Source organism: Syngnathoides biaculeatus, chromosome 10 (assembly GCF_019802595.1).
Source record: "Syngnathoides biaculeatus isolate LvHL_M chromosome 10, ASM1980259v1, whole genome shotgun sequence".
In the NCBI taxonomy this organism is placed as follows: domain Eukaryota; kingdom Metazoa; phylum Chordata; class Actinopteri; order Syngnathiformes; family Syngnathidae; genus Syngnathoides; species Syngnathoides biaculeatus.
In genome coordinates this window covers 13,895,444-13,913,683 of record NC_084649.1, presented here as the reverse complement: position 1 = coordinate 13,913,683, position 18,240 = coordinate 13,895,444, and the positions used below count along the sequence as shown (strand labels likewise).

Below are 18,240 nucleotides of genomic sequence, written 5' to 3'. Positions count from 1 at the left end.
AGATAAAATTCTTGACAAAATTCTCTCATTATTGAGATATTTAACAAAATTAATTTTGATGATCCTGACTGACCTGAAACAGGCTGTGAGACAAAAAAAAAAAAGTGTTTTAACAATGCATGTAAACCTCTCAACTCTAAGCTTTTTGGATGAAAGCTCATATTTGTGTGGCAAAATTTTAAGATGGATTCCCTCCCCCCAAAAAGGGGTTCACATTGAAACAAATTACTGTGCACAACATAATCAATTTTTCTAACCTGCGGTGTAAAAGCTCATCAAGTTATGCATTTGGCCTCCTTGAGAGCAATATGATGTGAGCAAAAAAAAAAAAAAAGTTGATGAAAATAAGAATGTGTGATTTCTGTGCCACCAGGAACCTTAAAGAACATTTATTGCTCTTTACTCGACAATTGACTGCAGTTTAACAAAAAAAAACCTGCATTTTAATACATGTTCAAAACAGGGAAGTGTGACTCATTCTTTGCTTATGCCCAGAAGGAAGAGAAATGCTATACATAGTATAGTAAATGCAAGTTAAATAAAAGCACAGTGGGGTTTTTTTTGTCTGCAAACCACAAATAGCAGAGAAATAATAGATGACTTTGAGCATTTCTACCAAAGTGTTGGACCCTCATCCAACAACACCCATTTAACGGCGCCTTCAAGAATAATACAAATCCCTTTTAAAATAGTATACGTAACAAACCAGATAAGAGAAGATGGCATCATGGAATTTAGATGTGGAATCTTTTTTAAAAAGTTGTGATACATAACACAACCAAAGTGTTTCTCATAATCATCTTAAGTAAGTCCATGGAACCAGGATGCAGTTAGTAGTTATGCTGGCAAATTGTAAGCTTTATAGTTTCCTACGTAACACATCACAACCTGAGCCTGTCAGTTCAATTCATATTGACGACATACAATTTCAACATTTGGGTGAAGACACAAATTCAACTTCACAACTTTAATGTACAGTATTTGTAAAACAGAGGGGGAGATAGATGTATGAAATCAAGCTAGATGGTTATCAAAATATATAGTACTGTAGCACACATTTGACATGCCAGCACATCAAGAAACAACATGTTTTAAGTGTCCTCGGATGGGTTGATCGCCTCACCACAAATGAGAAGAAATCTTTCCTTTGCAAGAACTTTTCTCCCCCCCACTCCTTTTGCTGGTAGCTGACTATTATTTATTAACGTTAAAATGAGCATCCTGGTGCTGTTATTGCATCTTTCTTGGCTCCCTGATGTGAGGGAATTTGGCTCGACTGACAAGAAATACGATGCATCCTGTGCCACCATAATGTTGTATCGCTCACGAAATAAAACTCGGTTAACTTGAAAGTATTTTTGCACTGGTGAAAAAATGTGAAAAGGAAAGATGGGATGACAATCATTCATTCTCCTATTAGAATTCTCCCTCCTCCACCGGACCTCACGTGTCACTTTTTTTCTCCCTTTGCTCCAGTCTCAGCTCTGTGCTGATACCATTCGCCTTACGCAGTGCCTAAGGTCAGAAAAAAATCAAACGATTACTTCAAGTTGACCGGGACTTTACTGCGTTGTCAAACACTCGCCTTACCCTCATCTCGATCGGTGAGCACAAGTGCCTGGAGGATATCTGACAGGGAGACGATACCCTTCACTACGTCCTGCTCATCAACCACCACCAATCTGTGTACCTTGGTGGCATACAAACATCATCACTTTACTTGCACTGCACCATTTTCACATCACTGACTTTAGTTGGGGGCGGGGCATTTGTAGGCAGTGTTCCCCCGCTACATTTGCAGATTATTTTGTGAATGTATCAATGTACAGCGGTACCTCGGTTTTCGAACGTCTGTTTTTGTACAAATCGGTTTTTAGAAGAAAATTGAGATTTTTTTTGCTTTGGTTTTCGAACTCCCCGACCAGCTGACCCACGGCGATTTGTTCTTGTGCTTTCAAACGTACCCCAGAAAAAAACGTAAATGCCGTAACGCGCTCGATGCAACCAGTTGACCCACCCGGAAGTGACTTTTTTTTTTCTTCCAATTGAGCAATATTAACCCCCGATCATGGCTCCAAAGAAGGCAAGTGGAACTGCTGGTGCTGAAAAAAGGAAAGTGGTGCGTAAAACTGTCGACTTCAAGAAGGATTTGATAGCCGAGCACGAATCCGGTGTGCGTGTTTCTGAGCTATCGAAGAAGTATAGCATGGCGAAAATGATGATCAGCACCATCCTGAAACATAAGGATGCCCTCAAAGCAAGTGATGTTGCTGAAGGAGAAACTGTGTAGATCAAGCTGAGGCCACAGATCTTGGAGGAAGTTAAACAGTTGCTTCTTATTTTCGTGAACGAGCAGCAGTTAGCTGGGGATAGTGTTGGCGAGGAAGGGAGGAGATGTCGTCTGATGAGGCTGCAGGCAGGAACGATGTCTTGAGTGCCGATATTAAAGCTATCTGCGCTAAATGGAACGACATCCATAACGTTGTTGAAGTCCATCACCCTAACAACGCAGAATGTTGCAAAATAAATAAAAAATAATTTGTCTGTTTTATTCCCCCTTCATTATTGCTTGTTTAAAGCTATTCTGCACTTTTGTTAATAAAAACAGGTTTACAAGGCTGGGGGCCGAGTCGCTACAAATGCGGCAATGCACTCCCAGCCTAGCATACTCTACTACAAAAGCATAAATTTTAAGCAAAAAATAAATATATTTCTCAAATGATTCAATTATATAAAGTATTTATACTACACATGTATTTCTACTATGCAGTTTATTATCAGGAAAAGCTAAAAAAAAAAAAAAAAGCTTTAAAACTATTTTTTAGGCTTGGAACCCATTATTTCATTTTCCATTCATTGTAATGGGAAAACGGGCTTCGGTTTTCAAATGTTTCAATTTCAACCGGCCTTCTGGAACGGATTGTATTTGAGAACCAAGGCACCACTGTATCTATGAAAGAAATCCCCTGTCCTCACCTCAGCCTCCACCAGCCTGTTGATGATGGCCTCCAGGGTTTCGTGGCGATTGCAGGTCAGCACCCCTTCGAAGTACTGAGAGCGGTGCTGCAAGGCTTTGGTCACAGTCAAGTCCAGGTTGTTGTAGGTCTTTTCCGCTGCGAGGTTCTGAAAGAAACACAATTTGATCATCAGCACTTGAACATGACTCATGCTCTGAGGTGATTTGAACACAAAGCAGTACGTTTTTATGAGTCAAACAAATGTTCGTACTTTTCCTTGCGAATGACTTGAGATATGAATGGTTGGTTTATAATCAAAAATTTAGATACTAACATTGGAATGGTGGCGGTGAAATCAGTTTACTGTCAAACTGAACATAAAACAACCGTAGCTCATTAACTTTAAAGACACAAACACACAATCTAAAACCCCAAAACTGGCAAACAAAACTAACATTGATGTTGTGGTGCTGTAAGCCTTGAAGCAACAGTTATCGAAGTACAAAAAACAGATACACATGCAGACAGCAACAGTGAGAGGCATTTGTTCTTAATCCTGTGTGAAAAATGACTAATATTCATGTAGCTTGCTGAGTCAGTTGAAAATCTTATTTGTATATTGTATCTAATTTATACGACCCCTAGTGGCCATTACACGCACACACATGAATGGCCGCAACGTAGGGCTCTGAACGGATTAATGGCATTCCCCGTTCATCTCAGTGGGAAAAGTTGATTTGATATACAAGTGTTTTGAGTAATGCGCGTGGTCGTGAAACAGATGAAACTCATAAATCAAGGCACTGTCGTATTATGTAGCATGATGGGATACAAGTGTAAATAGTGGCGTATAAACCGCGACTTTTTTCACACGCTTTCAACCCTGTGGTTTATGCGGTGATGCGGCTAATTCGTGCATTTTTTTTCCAAGGACCGCAAGGGGGCACTCGAGCGGAAAAGGTTTTTTTTTTTTTTTTTTTTAAACCAGCCCAGTTCGTGCTACCGTGTTGTTGCTATGTTAAGCTAAGCTAAGATAATAAAACTTTGAAAACTTTTTCGGTGTAACCTCCTTCTTTGTAAATATCTCATGTTTCAACGTGGGTTTCAATGTGGGCACTTGCGGCTTATGTATGTACTAAAAGGTATTTCCTTTACAAATATACTGGGTGAGGCTTATAATCAGGTGCGCTCTGTAGGCCGGAAATTACGGTATTCATATCCATCCACCACAACTACTGTAAGGATTCTTTCCACAAGGCCCCTAATCCCTTTGTTACTTCTACAAATAAAGGAATCTCAAAAATGTGTCATAATCCTGATAATTAGTATTCTTCAATCTGTGCAAAAGAAAAGTAAATCCTGATTAACTTAACATTGATTTAACAGATTAACATTCTGATGAATTGACCTAATAATTGGAGGAAGTACCATGCCATGAAAAAGTATTCTCCAATTTTTATATTTTTGCATAGTTTACCCAGTTTATGATCATCAAGCAAATGTAAATATCAGACAAATGTAACCAAAGTGAAATTAAAATTGGTGAGTCAGTCCCAGTCCTTGGCCTGAGGATTTTTGACCATGCACTTTGGTTTGATTACCCCATAATGCATTGCGCTCTTAAGACACAAGTGAAACTTTATTTTTAATGTGTAAACTAAAAGTAACAACCAAATTCACCTTTTACTCAAGAAAAAAAGTGTGGCGACATTGAATGAAGGCGTGCATTTCTTTGCAGTTTCATATTAACTGCAGATTCATTGTGCATTATACAATAGTCATTTTCCTCAATACGGTAGAAAGGAACCAGTCTGCCTAATTGGTAAAACGGTATTGAACAGGTGGGCACTACTTTTTCAAGTAACACCTATAAATGACTAAGAATGACTTTGTTGATGACTCAACCATATTAGTGGCTTGATGAAGTGACTGTAATCTGAATACTCTCCTGAATGCAGTAAAATTAATTTTCTCAAAACGACAGCCTTTTTGGAGTAACAGGTGTCACCATTCTCCACATATTCACATTTCACTATTTGTCGATTCACCTACTCAGTTTTTTTCGGAGGGTGGGGGATCAGCAGTTTTTAGCAGAAAAATGCAGTTTGCTGTGTTGGTGCTCAGGTCAAAGTCCTGTCTAACACAGAACTAATGGTTTGGCACCATACTGTTTCATCATACGCCATATAACATAAGACAACTGTTAATTTTAGGTTATATCAACTCGGGGAAAAAGGAACTCTAAACATAGACTGGTAAAAACTTACAATGACATCAAATTTGGAGTATATGTCCACCACTCGACCTGCACAAGAGAGAAGGTGTCAGTGAAAATCACAGGTGTACTTTGCCCTCTATCAACTTATGCATGGTGGTGGCGAGAGATACGGATATTATTTTTAGGAGTTGGTGTGAATGTGTAATGTCAACCCAGCTGTGTACATGCCAAGAAGTGGTGACAAAAGATAACGAATTTAAATCAAGAAGCGCTATAAAAATAAAACTTAAAAAAGATCATGGCTTGTAAATGCAGTGGAACTCTTTAAGTTGCATACAATCGATTCCATTACCATTGCCATCTTAATAAGTGCCAAGTACATTTGCCTAGTTGCAAACTCCTGCTTGGCACTGCAGGCCCTCTCACACCCAACAATGTTTTCCAAGCAGCCCACCAACCTTTGTCGTCCACCACAGGGAGCGCAGACACTCGCTGCTCTACAAAAATACCCAGCGCTGTATACAGAGGCGTATCTGTGCGCACCACTGCTATGTTCTGGAATGTCCCTATGTTCAGCTCCTCCAAAGTTTGACCCAAGAAGGTTGGTTTTGGCATCTCAGATATCTGAAAACAATAACAGATTTCCATTCACACATAGATACAATTACACAAGTGCTCGTTGTAAGGCAGTAATGAATGACAATGTTGCAGTAGAATATGAAAGATCATTTCAAATACAGTGGAACCACCAAAGTCAAAGACAAGCCGTTTTTTTTTTTCGTTTTTTTTTAAGGCTGGTTGACTTGCAAGTTGTTTCATTCTTTCAGTCCTTTTTTGTACCGCTTATCCTCACATGTTTTTATGTTTTTAGGATGTGAGAGGAAACCGGAGTACCTGGAGAAACCCACACAGGCACGGGGAGAACGTGCAAACTCCATACAGGTAAGGCCTGATTTGAACCCAGGTCCTTAGAACTGTGGGACAGTCGTGCTCACTAGTCCACTATTGTGCCGCCTCCAAATTGTTTTTCAATTTTATCTGATATTCCGAAGCTCCAGGTTTTGTTTTGTGTATTGTTCAACAAAATGTTGGTATTAAATCACTTTTGGGGTGCTCTTCTTTGGGGGTCCTGTATTTGATATGGCAGGAAAAAAAACGAAAACAGACGTACAAAGAGCTTCAAGAATTTGAGGATCCGCTTGTGTGTGAGAATATAGAGAGTGTTTCCTGTCAGGGGGTCGATTACTGGCAGTCTGTGGATCTTGTTCTTAAGGAGCGAAGATACTGCATCATACAAGCTGCAACACAACAGGGATGAAAGAACATCTTTGGAACTTAGAATCAAAATAGTTGGAAGTCCCTGTAAAGTGAAAATAAATGCCTTGTAAATTTGACACAACACAGAAAGGAGTGTTGTCAACAACCCTCCCAAATTTGAATGATGAAATAATTGGCAAGTATCTAAAATGAGCTTTAAAATTTTATGAAAAATGAAGCCGCCTCTCCTTTCAAACATTCGCGTACTCACGGCCAACATCGGGGCACTCTAAGGAGGGCGTGCAAGTGGACTATCGAAAGGTATATTTTCAGGGTGCGGGAAAGAGTAGTCGAAGGTAACTCATTGCATGTCGCAAATGTGGGGGATGAAAGCCGTTGTGGACCAGGGCACTCAAGTGCTTACATAGTGGAGGAAGGGTGCATCATGCTGTGGCTCAAATGTATTAATGGGCATCATTTTCGAGATGCCCAAAAAAATGACGAAAATTAAAATAGTTGAAACCTCACAATTGAGTATCAAATTTTTCAGCAGATTTTTTTTTTCAACTAGCTTCAAACGTACAATGTATTTAAAAGCAAATTGCTGAAATTGCTTTACAGGGTCTTTAAAAGGATCAATTTAATCAAAGAAAGCTTTAAAAAACAAACCTGGCATTGGGTGATATGCTAACCAAGGGCTTGAAAGAGTCTTGGAGATACAGCTCTGTTGAAATGTAAAAACCTGGCATTCAATTTAAGATTTGACAAAATTAAAATAGATTATGAGGTCAGATAAAACTCATACCTCTCCATGTTTCTATTTTGTGCTCTTCCAATTCATAAATCTGAACCTGAAAATTAATTCACAACAATAGAATTCTATAATTAAATAGTTTTACAACAACACACACTTGTATCTATGATCTTACCAGTGGAGACTTATAATATCGATGAAGGATGTTAATGAAGTCTGTGATGGTTAGCATGCCTGTAGAGATCATCGTGTCATTTTTTTTTGTTTTTTAAACTAATTGAAAGCGTGTGATATAGTGATACATACAAAAATAAAATCTTACCGACAAAGCACTGCTTGTTACTGTCCCAAAGGGGAGCCGCTCTCACCCCATTGGAAACTAGAGCAAAAAATGCCTTCTTGACCTGTGACATGAAAAGAGGCAGATATTGATATAGCTGTATTTATTTGATATGCTAAGATATATTTTGAATATCTTATTTTCACTTGTGGAAGCAGAACTTAACTACCACGCCGTTGAATTACAAAAGAACAACAACCCACGGAGACAACGCAATCGTACATTCGAGTGGGAAGGTTGTTAAGAATCTCATACAGTTAAGTCTGTTAGCTGATGCTAATCTGTGCCAGCACAGCGACAACAAGACTCAAATTAAGTGGTCGCTTATTTCATTGATGTGTGGATGCGGAAGTGAAGGTATTGGGGTAGAAGCGGGAACACAAAATGGGACTCCCAACTAAGGAGACAGAGGGGAAAAAAAGATAAATGATGACCGAGTGGTAGCATTTCATAGTGTAACGACCATTTACAGAGTATGACACCGCATTGAGGGACTCAAAGATACAAAAGTAAAGATAACAGTGCAAATCAGTGAGCGTAACAATAGTCAACTTTACCAACACGTTTGCGCTATGGAGTGTCTGTAGTATTGAATTTTCCATCCATCCATTTGAGCCCTTTATTGTCATACACCCTGAACCGATTGCCGCCCAATTGCAGGGCACATAGAGACAGACAAGAGTCACACTCACAATCACACCTAAGGGCAATTTAGAGTCTCCAATTGGTGCATGTTTTTGGGATATGAGAGGAAATATGGGCCCTTTAAGGCAAAATCCATGACTTTGAGAGTGAAAGATAATATCTGACCTGGAGGGACGTGTCAAAAACAACCAATTTGGAGCTAGTAGGTACGAGGTCATAACAGCGATGGGACTTCATGAACCTGGTGTACACATTGTGCTCGGGGTCTGAAGGGAAGAGGGAAAGAGGCGTATGAATCGAGAAGCATTTTAAATGTCATCACTATGTATTTTAGTCTTTTACCCTCAATAAGTGGATCCTTTTTGCTCTCAAGATCCTCAAGAGTTGCCGGAATCTGAAACAAAAACATTTGTCAAGCCAAGTTTTAAATGACAGACTAATCATAAAAAGGCTTAGTAAACCTGCCATCTAATAATCTCGCTTATTTCCATAATGTGTTTATTCAAACCTGTAACCGTAAATAACCTCCATACGAATTAACTATACAGGCACTTAGTAGCTATATATTGCACGCTTCGTGTCCTGACACTCATTCCCAGGGAATCCTACTCTAACTCAAGCTCTAATTCATGTGTACACAAACTTTTTTAAAGTCATGCTTCAATGTCACTGTGCACACAATGAAAGTGAAACAATTCTTCTTATTTTTGTGTTGCTTTAAAGAGTCAACGTTTTCATTGCGACATTGTAGCTACGGTCCCCCGGTGATTACAACCGTAGGTAAAATTGCCGTTCAATTACATACTTTGGGTTTACGCCCACGGTTCAGTTTGCATTGGTACACTCAGGAAACAAAATATAAAACAAACTGCTTGTGTCTCGTGTCAGCAGAAACCGATTTCATTATATTTAAAACAGATACATGAGTGTGACTGTTGTCTGTCTCTATGTGCCCTGCAATTGGCTGGCAACTAGTTGAGGGTGTATCGCGCCTTGTGCCCGATAATAGGTGGGATAGGCTCCAGCACTCCCGTGACCCTTGTGAGGAGAAGCAACTTGGGAAATGAATGACTGAAAAAAAACGACATATCTTAATTCGTTTCGTTTTAAAAAAGTTAAACATCAACAGATTATCTTCTTTACAGGAACTGGAGGGTCCAAACAAGTACATTTGTAACAATTTAAACAGTGTGAATATTTATAAGGACACTTGATGATGGCATTTTGCTACATTTTGGATCCATCCAAACCCCAGAATAGGTTTTTGAAATGTAGCTGGAAGTGGTGTTTGTACCGTGCAATCCCCCTGATTCTGCTAGCCAGGAACTGAGCAGCACTGTGTTGGTTTAAGGAGAGAAGCAGTTTTAAATATGCGCCTTTCCATAATGTTTTGTGTGGGAACCCTAGTAATCACTCAATCGTATTAAATGTGTTCACCTAAATTTGGTTGTTAAATGACACACACAAAAAAAAATCTGCGTACTAGTGAGACGAGATTTCCTGTAATACCGTACACTATTTTTTCAACTGTAAAATGTGTACCTTCGTTCACAAAGGACAGGAAACACTGGTTTAGTCAATTTTGAAATACCGTTTGGGGGCGGGGGGGTGGTTGCATCACGGCTGTCTAGATTTAGGTTGTCATGTCTTGATAGATACAGCACTTTGAAATAAGAAAATATTGACCGATTCGGGAAATTACACTTGTTTCTACAAGTTGCTTTACTGATTACCCTGCTTCGAACTCCAAGCTAATCATGTTAGCATTGACCTGTGACAACACATCCTCCTTACCATGGGAGGTGACCTCTTTCGTAAAATAAAACAAAAGAGACATCTGGGTCACTCTCCAAACTCTCAAACGTTCGCAAAATATGGAAAAGAGACGTCACAATAACTACCACACATATCGAGCCACTTCGCGATGTAATAGTTAGCATGGTTGCTACTGTTAGCATGTTTCAGACTGCCGCGCGAGATAAGGTCGGACAAAGTATTTCGCAGTTCAGCTGGAAATGACAAAAGTTGCTCGATGGACTTACACAGTCCATTTTCCATTCGCAGTGTCACGTCCCCTCCACTACAGCCGGCTGGGTCGTCTGACAAGCTGCCAAGAGGCTCGCAAATCCGGCGTATCCGCTACGAGCCCAACCACAGCATCTCGAATGGCTGGCGGCTCGTTACCGTAATGCGCAGAAAATCGGCGCAGTGGAAATAGAAAGCCGACCGAAAGCGGTTGACCTGAAGGTCACTACGCGGGGCTTTACGGTTACAGTTGGCCCCACACGAACCTAAAAAAATTACACATTTGTACAATAACTTGTTCCACACAGTTGGATTTTATTAGATCAACGTTCATTTAAAATGAATGCGTAAAAAAAATAGTGGATCGTCAAGACGGCTAGGGAGTTCCAGCAAAGATGAAACGGTATGTGACGTCATAAATGTCGGCACATCTCCTGAAACTCTAACTCTAATTTGAAAACTTGTACGAGCAATTTAAAACCAATCTTCTTCTTTTCCTTTCGGCTTGTCCCGTTAGGGGTCGCCACAGCGGATCATCGTTTTCCATCTAAGCCCACCACCTGCATCTTCCTCTCTAACACCAACTGTCCTCATGTCCTCCCTCACCACATCCATAAACCTTCTTTTTGGTCTTCCTCTCGCTCTTTAGCCTGGCAGCTCCATCCTGAGCACCCTTCTACCAATATACTCACTCTCTCGCCTCTGGACATGTCCAAACCATCGAAGTTTGCTCTCTCTAACCTTGTCTCCAAAACATCCAACTTTGGCTAACCCTCTAATGAGCTCATTTCTAATCCTATCCAACCTGCTCACTCCCAGAGAGAACCTCAACATCTTCATTTCTGCCACCTCAAGTTCTGCTTCCTGTTTTCTCTTCACTGCCACCATCGTCTCTAATCCATACATCATGGCCTCATTTGTCATATTGTACCTATCCATTACCACAGCGAACAGGAAGGGGCTCAGAGCTGATCATTGATGCAATCCCACCTTCACCTTAAATTGTTCTGTTCCGCCAATGACACACCTCACCGCTGTTCTGCTGCCCTCATACATGACCTGTACTATTCTAACATATTTCTCCGTCACATTGGACTTGCACATGCAGTACCACAGTTCCTCCCTTGGTACTCTGTCATAGGCCTTCTCTAGGTCCACAAAGACACAACGTAGCTCTTTCTGACCTTCTCTGTACTTTTCCACGAGCATTCTCAAAGCAAATAATGCAACTGTGGAACTCTTTCTAGGCATGAAACCATACTGTTGCTCGCAGATACTGACTTCTGTCCTGAGTCTAGCCTCCACTACTCTTTCGCATAACTTCAATGTATGGTTCATCAACTTTATACCTCTATAGTTGCCACAGCTCTCCAAGTCCCCTTTGTTCTTAAAAATGGGAACCAACACACTTTTCCTTCATTCTTCAGGCATCTTCTCGCCCGTTAGTATTCTAGTATTATTAATAATATAATAATAACAGTAACTTAAAACCAATGATAATTTTTTTAAACAATGAATATGAACAAATTGCAGGTTCCGGACTTATTTCCTATCCATCCATCCATCCATCCATCCAATTTCTGAGCTGCTTATGCTCACTCGGGTCGCGGGAGTGCTGGAACCTATCCCAGCTTTCATCAGGCACGAGATGGGGTGCACCTACAACAACCCAGGGCACATAGGCACAGACAACAGTTGCACTCACGATCACACTTAAGTACTTCCTCGATTAATACGTGTTTTTGGGATGTGGGGGGGGAACCAGAGTGCCCGGAGAAAACCCACACAGGCACGGGGAGAACCCGAATTGAACCCGTGGTCCTCAGAACTGTGAGGCCAACGCTCTAACTAGTTGTGACAGTGAAAGAATGTCTAAAAGAAATCACATGTAAAAAATGTATTAACATGCAATTGACTGAAATGATTATTTGATTCTCTGCCCCCCCCCTCAAAAAAAAGATCTAGTACAGTGCTTCTAAACTCCTTAGCTGTATGAAAGACACCAATTATAAATTACCTGTATGTCAAATGACGTCACAGGTGTAACTGATGGTTTTGAGTCTTTGCGCTTCCATCTCTTTAACGTCTGTTGATTAGTCAAATGACGTCACAGGGGTAACTTGGAGAGTTTCGTGTCTTGGCGCTTTCATCCCTTTAACGTCAGTTGATTAAAGAATCAAAGCGCTAAAGTTGTCTTTGGCCCCGAGTTGGATATATTGTGCAGCAACCCTTACTGCAATACAGTCCGCATAATCTTGCATTCGGAGCAACACCATGGCCTGTAACCAGAGTAATCGTTTTCAACAGTTGGTATCCATCGATGAAAATCAACAGCAGGAACAGCAGGAGGAACAGCAACCTTACCCTGGAGGACCAAGGGTGAGAGGCGGCTGCACGGGGGTCTTCCACCTCTTTTCCACCATGGTCTTGCTGGTCGTGACAATTGGCTTCTGCGTCTACCTGATGTACAACACACAGAAGGAGCTGAGGGACTTGAGGAAGGTAAAGATGAGAATTTATTTGGATCTCAAGATCGGGTGGATAATGGGCTTCGTTTGGTGTTTTTCCCCCCCGTACAACACTTACCAGATAGGCTCAACTACGAACATTTCCTCGTATGTGCTAATATCAGTAGAGAAACTTTCGATGCCGTGGCAAAAGACCAGACAAATTAGCCATTATAAACAACTACTATCCCTACACTATTCATATATAGCTCACCGACTGTGTGTGCGAATATTAGAAGAAACAAAACAAAGACTGTGTTTACTAATAACCCATTGCTTCAGCTAAAAAGCGTTAACTTTCCATAAAGTTAGCCTGAAGACTCGGCAGCGGTTAGCATGGCGGGAGTCAGCTGCTAATCCCCCCCCCAAAAAAAATCCCCACAAATTTCTAAAATATGTGTGTACACTTCAATATTTTGCAAGTGTAAAGCAAGTTTATTTCGACTTGTCCCGTTAGGGGTCGCCACAGCGTAAACATTGAAAATAGATGTGCGCACCTTTTTTCTAAAATTGATAGGTTTCAAATTACGCCATCTTGTGTGTCATAGAGGTCAGAGAACACGGGTGATAGAAAAAAAAACTCACCAGAAAAAACTCACCCATCGTTAATTTGTCCGTCTAAGGCAGTGATTCCCAAACAGTGTGGTACATTAGTGCCAGGGGTAAATTAGTGTGCCGTGAGTGCTCTTCAGGTGTGGCGTGGGAAGTGATCCAATTTTATGTAATTGTTAAAAAAAAGACATTTATTTCCAAGAAATAATGTATCTTTATTCATCTATTTATGCCAGTGAGGCACAATGACAGACAGAACAAAAAATCTGCTGCTATTATATGGCAGGAAGTACATACAGTAATTAATCTATCCATTTTTGGTGACATTTACTTTTGTTGGTGGGCCGTGGGATTTTTCAATTGTGAAATATGTGCCTTGACTCGATAAAGGTTGTAAATCACTGATCTAAGGGAATCCTGGGACGGCGCTGATGTCATTAGAAACCTATCCATTAGCTGTGCTGGGTTAGTGCATGAGCAAGAAAAGTCCTCTGGTGACTGGAATATTTCCCACGAGGGGCTTTCAACAGTCAAAACTGTACATGAGGTTTTATCCCCCCCCCCCCCCCAAAAAAAAAGTTTCCACATTTGTAAACGTTAACCAGCTGGATAATGTTTGTAAGCTCGTTAAATGTAAATGTATACTTGGAATATTCATCACTCTTTTGTTTCTCTCAGATGTCACAAGAGTTTAAGCTTGCACAGGAGTTGAGCAGAGCCAAAATGCAAATCTGTAAGTTGTGACACAACATCAAAACATTCGCTGTACTCTTCTCACATTTGTGAACTCATTTTAGAATGTGTTGCTTTCAAGGTTCCAATGAAGCTGGAGGAAACAAAGAGGACAAGAAAGAGAGCCAAGAAAGGGCGGCAGCACATGTTATAGGTAATGCTTTTATTCCAATTTCAGACCAAAGTCAATCTGCATTCAACATGAGACTTATTTGAGGCTATTTCTGTCACAGGGCGAATTGAAAAAGGGGTCTTCAGCAAAACGCTTCACTGGGAGGCGAACGTGGGTGCCGCATTCACCGGCGGCGGCGTGGCCTACCAAGCGGAGGACGGCGCCTTGCGTGTCAACCAAAGCGGACTGTACCATATCTACTCACGGGTGGAGTTCATCTTCAAGCAGTGCTCGCCCACGTCCTTTTTCCACACAGTGTTTTTGAGGAGGTCGTCTGGGTACCCCGACGTGGCCCTGATGGAGGCCCCCAAGGCCGGGTTCTGCCCCCAGCAGAATGAGCCAAATGAGCAACACGCCTGGACCGCCGACAGTTACCTGGCGTCGGCTCTGTGGCTGTGCCAGGACGACAGGGTCCTGGTCAATGTGTCGCACCCCCAATATCTAAGCCACTCGAGCCATGGCAACTTCTTTGGTCTGTACAAGATCTGATTGGGACACTTGAAGTCCAAGTTCTCGGGAGACTACAATGGGTGGGTCACAGACTGTCACAGTGAACTCAAATATCCCTCAATTGATGCCCAATGAATGTGATGTGTGTAACGTATGTACTTAGTAACTGTTACACAACCTTTTGATGTACAGTACTCTTCATATAATATTTTTTTTAAGGGGGGAACCTTTATTCCCACCAAGTGTCATTCAAGTTTGTTTTCTTGTTTGGTTTTTGTTTTGGATTTTGTTTTTCAATAAAACTCACTTCTTGACTCATGACACTGACACCCTTATTTCACATTTTGCAATAATTTTGTTAAAATCATTTCAGGGGTTGTACATTAACAGCTTTACAACTCAGTCTAGAGCTATATACTCTATATGCAGCAGTGCCTTGAGATATGAGTGAGTGGAAGCTACAACTGATTAATGGTGTTTCCGTTCTATTTCAATGGGGAAAGAATTTTTGAGATACCAACGCTCCCGAGTTACGTGCAGTCACGGAAAAATGTGGACTGGCATCTCAAGTTATGTTTAAATATGTTCATCTTCCATTGGGACCACAGGTGTGCTTGAGCCTCTCAGCAGAAGGTAGCTAATTGGAGGGCACATATAGTGTAGTAAATAAAAAAATTTACAGTGAAAGAATATCCATCGATTTTCAGAGTCGCTTATCCTCACAACGGTCACTGAAGTGCGGGAGCCTATCCCAGCTGTCGTCAAGCACGAGTGGGGTACACCCAGAACAATCCAGGGCACATAGACACAGACAACAGTCGCACTCACAATAACACCTAAATCCTTCCCTCGATTAATGCGTGTTTTTGGGAGGTGGTCGGGAAACCGGAGTGCCCGGAGAAAACCTACGCAGGCACGGGGAGAACAGGCCTGGGATTGAACCCAGGTCCTCAGAACTGTGAGGCCGATGCTCCAACCAGTTGTCCCACTGTCCCGACAGTGAAAGAATATCTAAAAGATAATCGAGAGAATCACATATTAAAAAAAATGCATTTGCATGCAATTGAGTGAAATGAGTATTTGATTCCCTGCCCCCCCAAAAAAAATCTGTCTTTCACAGACTAATCCTCGCTATTGAGAAAGTACAGTACTTCTAAACTCCTTAGCTGTATGAAAGACACCAATTATAAATTACCTGTATGTCAAATGACGTCACAGGTGTAACTGATGGTTTTGAGTCTTTGCGCTTCCATCTCTTTAACGTCTGTTGATTAGTCAAATGACGTCACAGGGGTAACTTGGAGAGTTTCGTGTCTTGGCGCTTTCATCCCTTTAACGTCAGTTGATTAAAGAATCAAAGCGCTAAAGTTGTCTTTGGCCCCGAGTTGGATATATTGTGCAGCAACCCTTACTGCAATACAGTCCGCATAATCTCGCATTCGGAGCAACACCATGGCCTGTAACCAGAGTAATCGTTTTCAACAGTTGGTATCCATCGATGAAAATCAACAGCAGGAACAGCAAGAGGAACAGCAACCTTACCCTGGAGGACCAAGGGTGAGAGGCGGCTGCACGGGGATCTTGCACCTCTTTTCCATCGCGGTCTTGCTGCTCGTTACAATGGGCTTCTGCGTCTGCCTGATGTACAACACACAGAAGGGGCTGAGGGACCTGAGGAAGGTAAGGATGAGAATTTATTTGGATCTCAAGATCGGGTGGATAATGGGCTTCGTTTGGTGTTTTTTCCCCCCCGTACAACACTTACCAGCGAGGATCAACTACGAACATTTCCTCGTATGTGCTAATATCAGTAGAGAAACTGGATGCCGTGGCAAAAGACCAGACAAACTAGCCAATATGAACAACTATTATTCCTACACTATCTCACCGACTATTTGCGTGCGAATATTAGCGGAAATAAAACAAAGACTGTGTAGACTAATACCCCATTACTTGAGCTAAAAAGCGTTAACTTTCCATAAAGTTAGCCTGAAGACTCGGCAGCGGTTAGCATGGCGGGAGTCAGCTGCTAATCCGCCCCCCAAAATCAGAAATATTTCTAAAATGTTTGTACATTTCATATAACCATCAAGCATTTTATTTTACAAATAGGTGCTAATTAAGAATATTTTTCGAATCTAAATACTGAAAATGGATGTATGCATCTCATTTTTAAAAATGAAAGGAATGTATTAGCTGTGTTGGCACTTTTTTTTTAGTCGTTAGTCAGTGGTCCTAATAGAATAAGCATGAGCAAGAAAAGTCCTCTGGTGACTGGAATATTTCCCACGAGGGGCTTTCAACAGTCAAAACTGTACATGAGGTTTTACCCCCCCCCCCAAAAAAAAAAAAGTTTCCACATTTGTAAACGTTAACCAGCTGGATAATGTTTCTAAGATCGTTAAATGTAAATGTATACTTGGAATATTCATCACTCTTTTGTTTCTTTCAGATGTCACAAGAGTTAAAGCTTGCACAGGAGTTGGGCAGAGCCAAAATGCAAATCTGTAAATTGTGACACAACATCAAAACATTCGCTGTACTCTTCTCGCATTTGTGAACTCATTTTAGAATGTGTTGCTTTCAAGGTTCGAATGAAGCTGGAGGAAACAAAGAGGACAAGAAAGAGAGCCAAGAAAAGGCGGCAGCACATGTTATAGGTAATGCTTTTATTCCAATTTCAGACCAAAGTCAATCTGCATTCAACATGAGACTTATTTGAGGCTATTTCTGTCACAGGGCGAATTGAAAAAGGGGTCTTCAGCAAAACGCTTCACTGGGAGGCGAACGTGGGTGCCGCATTCACCGGCGGCGGCGTGGCCTACCAAGCGGAGGACGGCGCCTTGCGTGTCAACCAAAGCGGACTGTACCATATCTACTCACGGGTGGAGTTCATCTTCAAGCAGTGCTCGCCCACGTCCTCCTTTTTCCACACAGTGTTTTTGAGGAGGTCGTCTGGGTACCCCGACGTGGCCCTGATGGAGGCCTTCAAGGCCGGGTTCTGCCCCCAGCAGAATGAGCCAAATGAGCAACACGCCTGGACCGCCGACAGTTACCTGGCGTCGGCTCTGTGGCTGTGCCAGGACGACAGGGTCCTGGTCAATGTGTCGCACCCCCAATATCTAAGCCACTCGAGCCATGGCAACTTCTTTGGTCTCTACAAGATCTGATTGGGACACTTGAAGTTCAAGTTCTCGGGAGACTACAATTGGTGGATCACAGACTGTCACAGTGAACTCAAATATCCCTCAATTGATGCCCAACGAATGTGATGTGTGTAACATATGCACTGTTAAACACGAGCTTTTGATGTATAGTAATGTATATATTTATATAATGTATTTTTTTAAAGCAGTGGTGGGGAAACCTTCTCACCAGGTGTCATTCAAATTTGTTTTTATTTTGTTGGGTTTTTGATTTTTTTTTTTTTGCCATTGTACAATAAAACAAAGTAAAACTCCTCACTTCTTGACTCATGACACTGACACCTTCATTTCACATTTTACAATAAGATTTTTTCAAAATAATTTCAGGTTTCGTATGTTTACAACTTTGATATACTCTATGCAGTGGTGCCTTGCGATACGAGTGGCTGGAAGCTACAACTGATTAATGGTATTTCCGTTTCAAT

At 41.3% G+C, this 18,240-nt stretch overlaps 3 protein-coding genes across 3 annotated transcripts; 2 read left to right on the top strand and 1 right to left on the bottom strand.

Annotated features, from left to right (window-relative positions):
- Window positions 1-373: 373 nt before the first annotated feature.
- On the bottom strand, window positions 374-10,377 carry prkag1 (protein kinase, AMP-activated, gamma 1 non-catalytic subunit). The gene is made up of 13 exons (XM_061832967.1): window positions 10,214-10,377; window positions 8,514-8,565; window positions 8,337-8,437; window positions 7,509-7,590; window positions 7,362-7,420; window positions 7,238-7,283; window positions 7,102-7,156; window positions 6,347-6,473; window positions 5,634-5,799; window positions 5,225-5,262; window positions 2,977-3,123; window positions 1,591-1,690; window positions 374-1,515 (listed from the first exon to the last, which is right to left on the bottom strand). The coding sequence occupies exons 1-13, from the start codon at window positions 10,220-10,222 to the stop codon at window positions 1,505-1,507; spliced, it is 993 nt and encodes a 330-aa protein (XP_061688951.1). The 5' UTR covers window positions 10,223-10,377; the 3' UTR covers window positions 374-1,504.
- A 1,942-nt stretch (window positions 10,378-12,319) lies between these two features.
- Window positions 12,320-14,930, top strand: LOC133507046 (tumor necrosis factor ligand superfamily member 6-like). Its single transcript, XM_061831602.1, has 4 exons — window positions 12,320-12,698; window positions 13,934-13,988; window positions 14,070-14,141; window positions 14,221-14,930. Exons 1-4 carry the CDS (start codon window positions 12,471-12,473, stop codon window positions 14,646-14,648), a joined length of 783 nt encoding a protein of 260 aa, XP_061687586.1. The 5' UTR covers window positions 12,320-12,470; the 3' UTR covers window positions 14,649-14,930.
- A 982-nt stretch (window positions 14,931-15,912) lies between these two features.
- Window positions 15,913-18,073, top strand: LOC133507045 (tumor necrosis factor ligand superfamily member 6-like). The gene is made up of 4 exons (XM_061831601.1): window positions 15,913-16,289; window positions 17,062-17,116; window positions 17,198-17,269; window positions 17,349-18,073. Exons 1-4 carry the CDS (start codon window positions 16,062-16,064, stop codon window positions 17,777-17,779), a joined length of 786 nt encoding a protein of 261 aa, XP_061687585.1. The 5' UTR covers window positions 15,913-16,061; the 3' UTR covers window positions 17,780-18,073.
- Window positions 18,074-18,240: the final 167 nt, after the last annotated feature.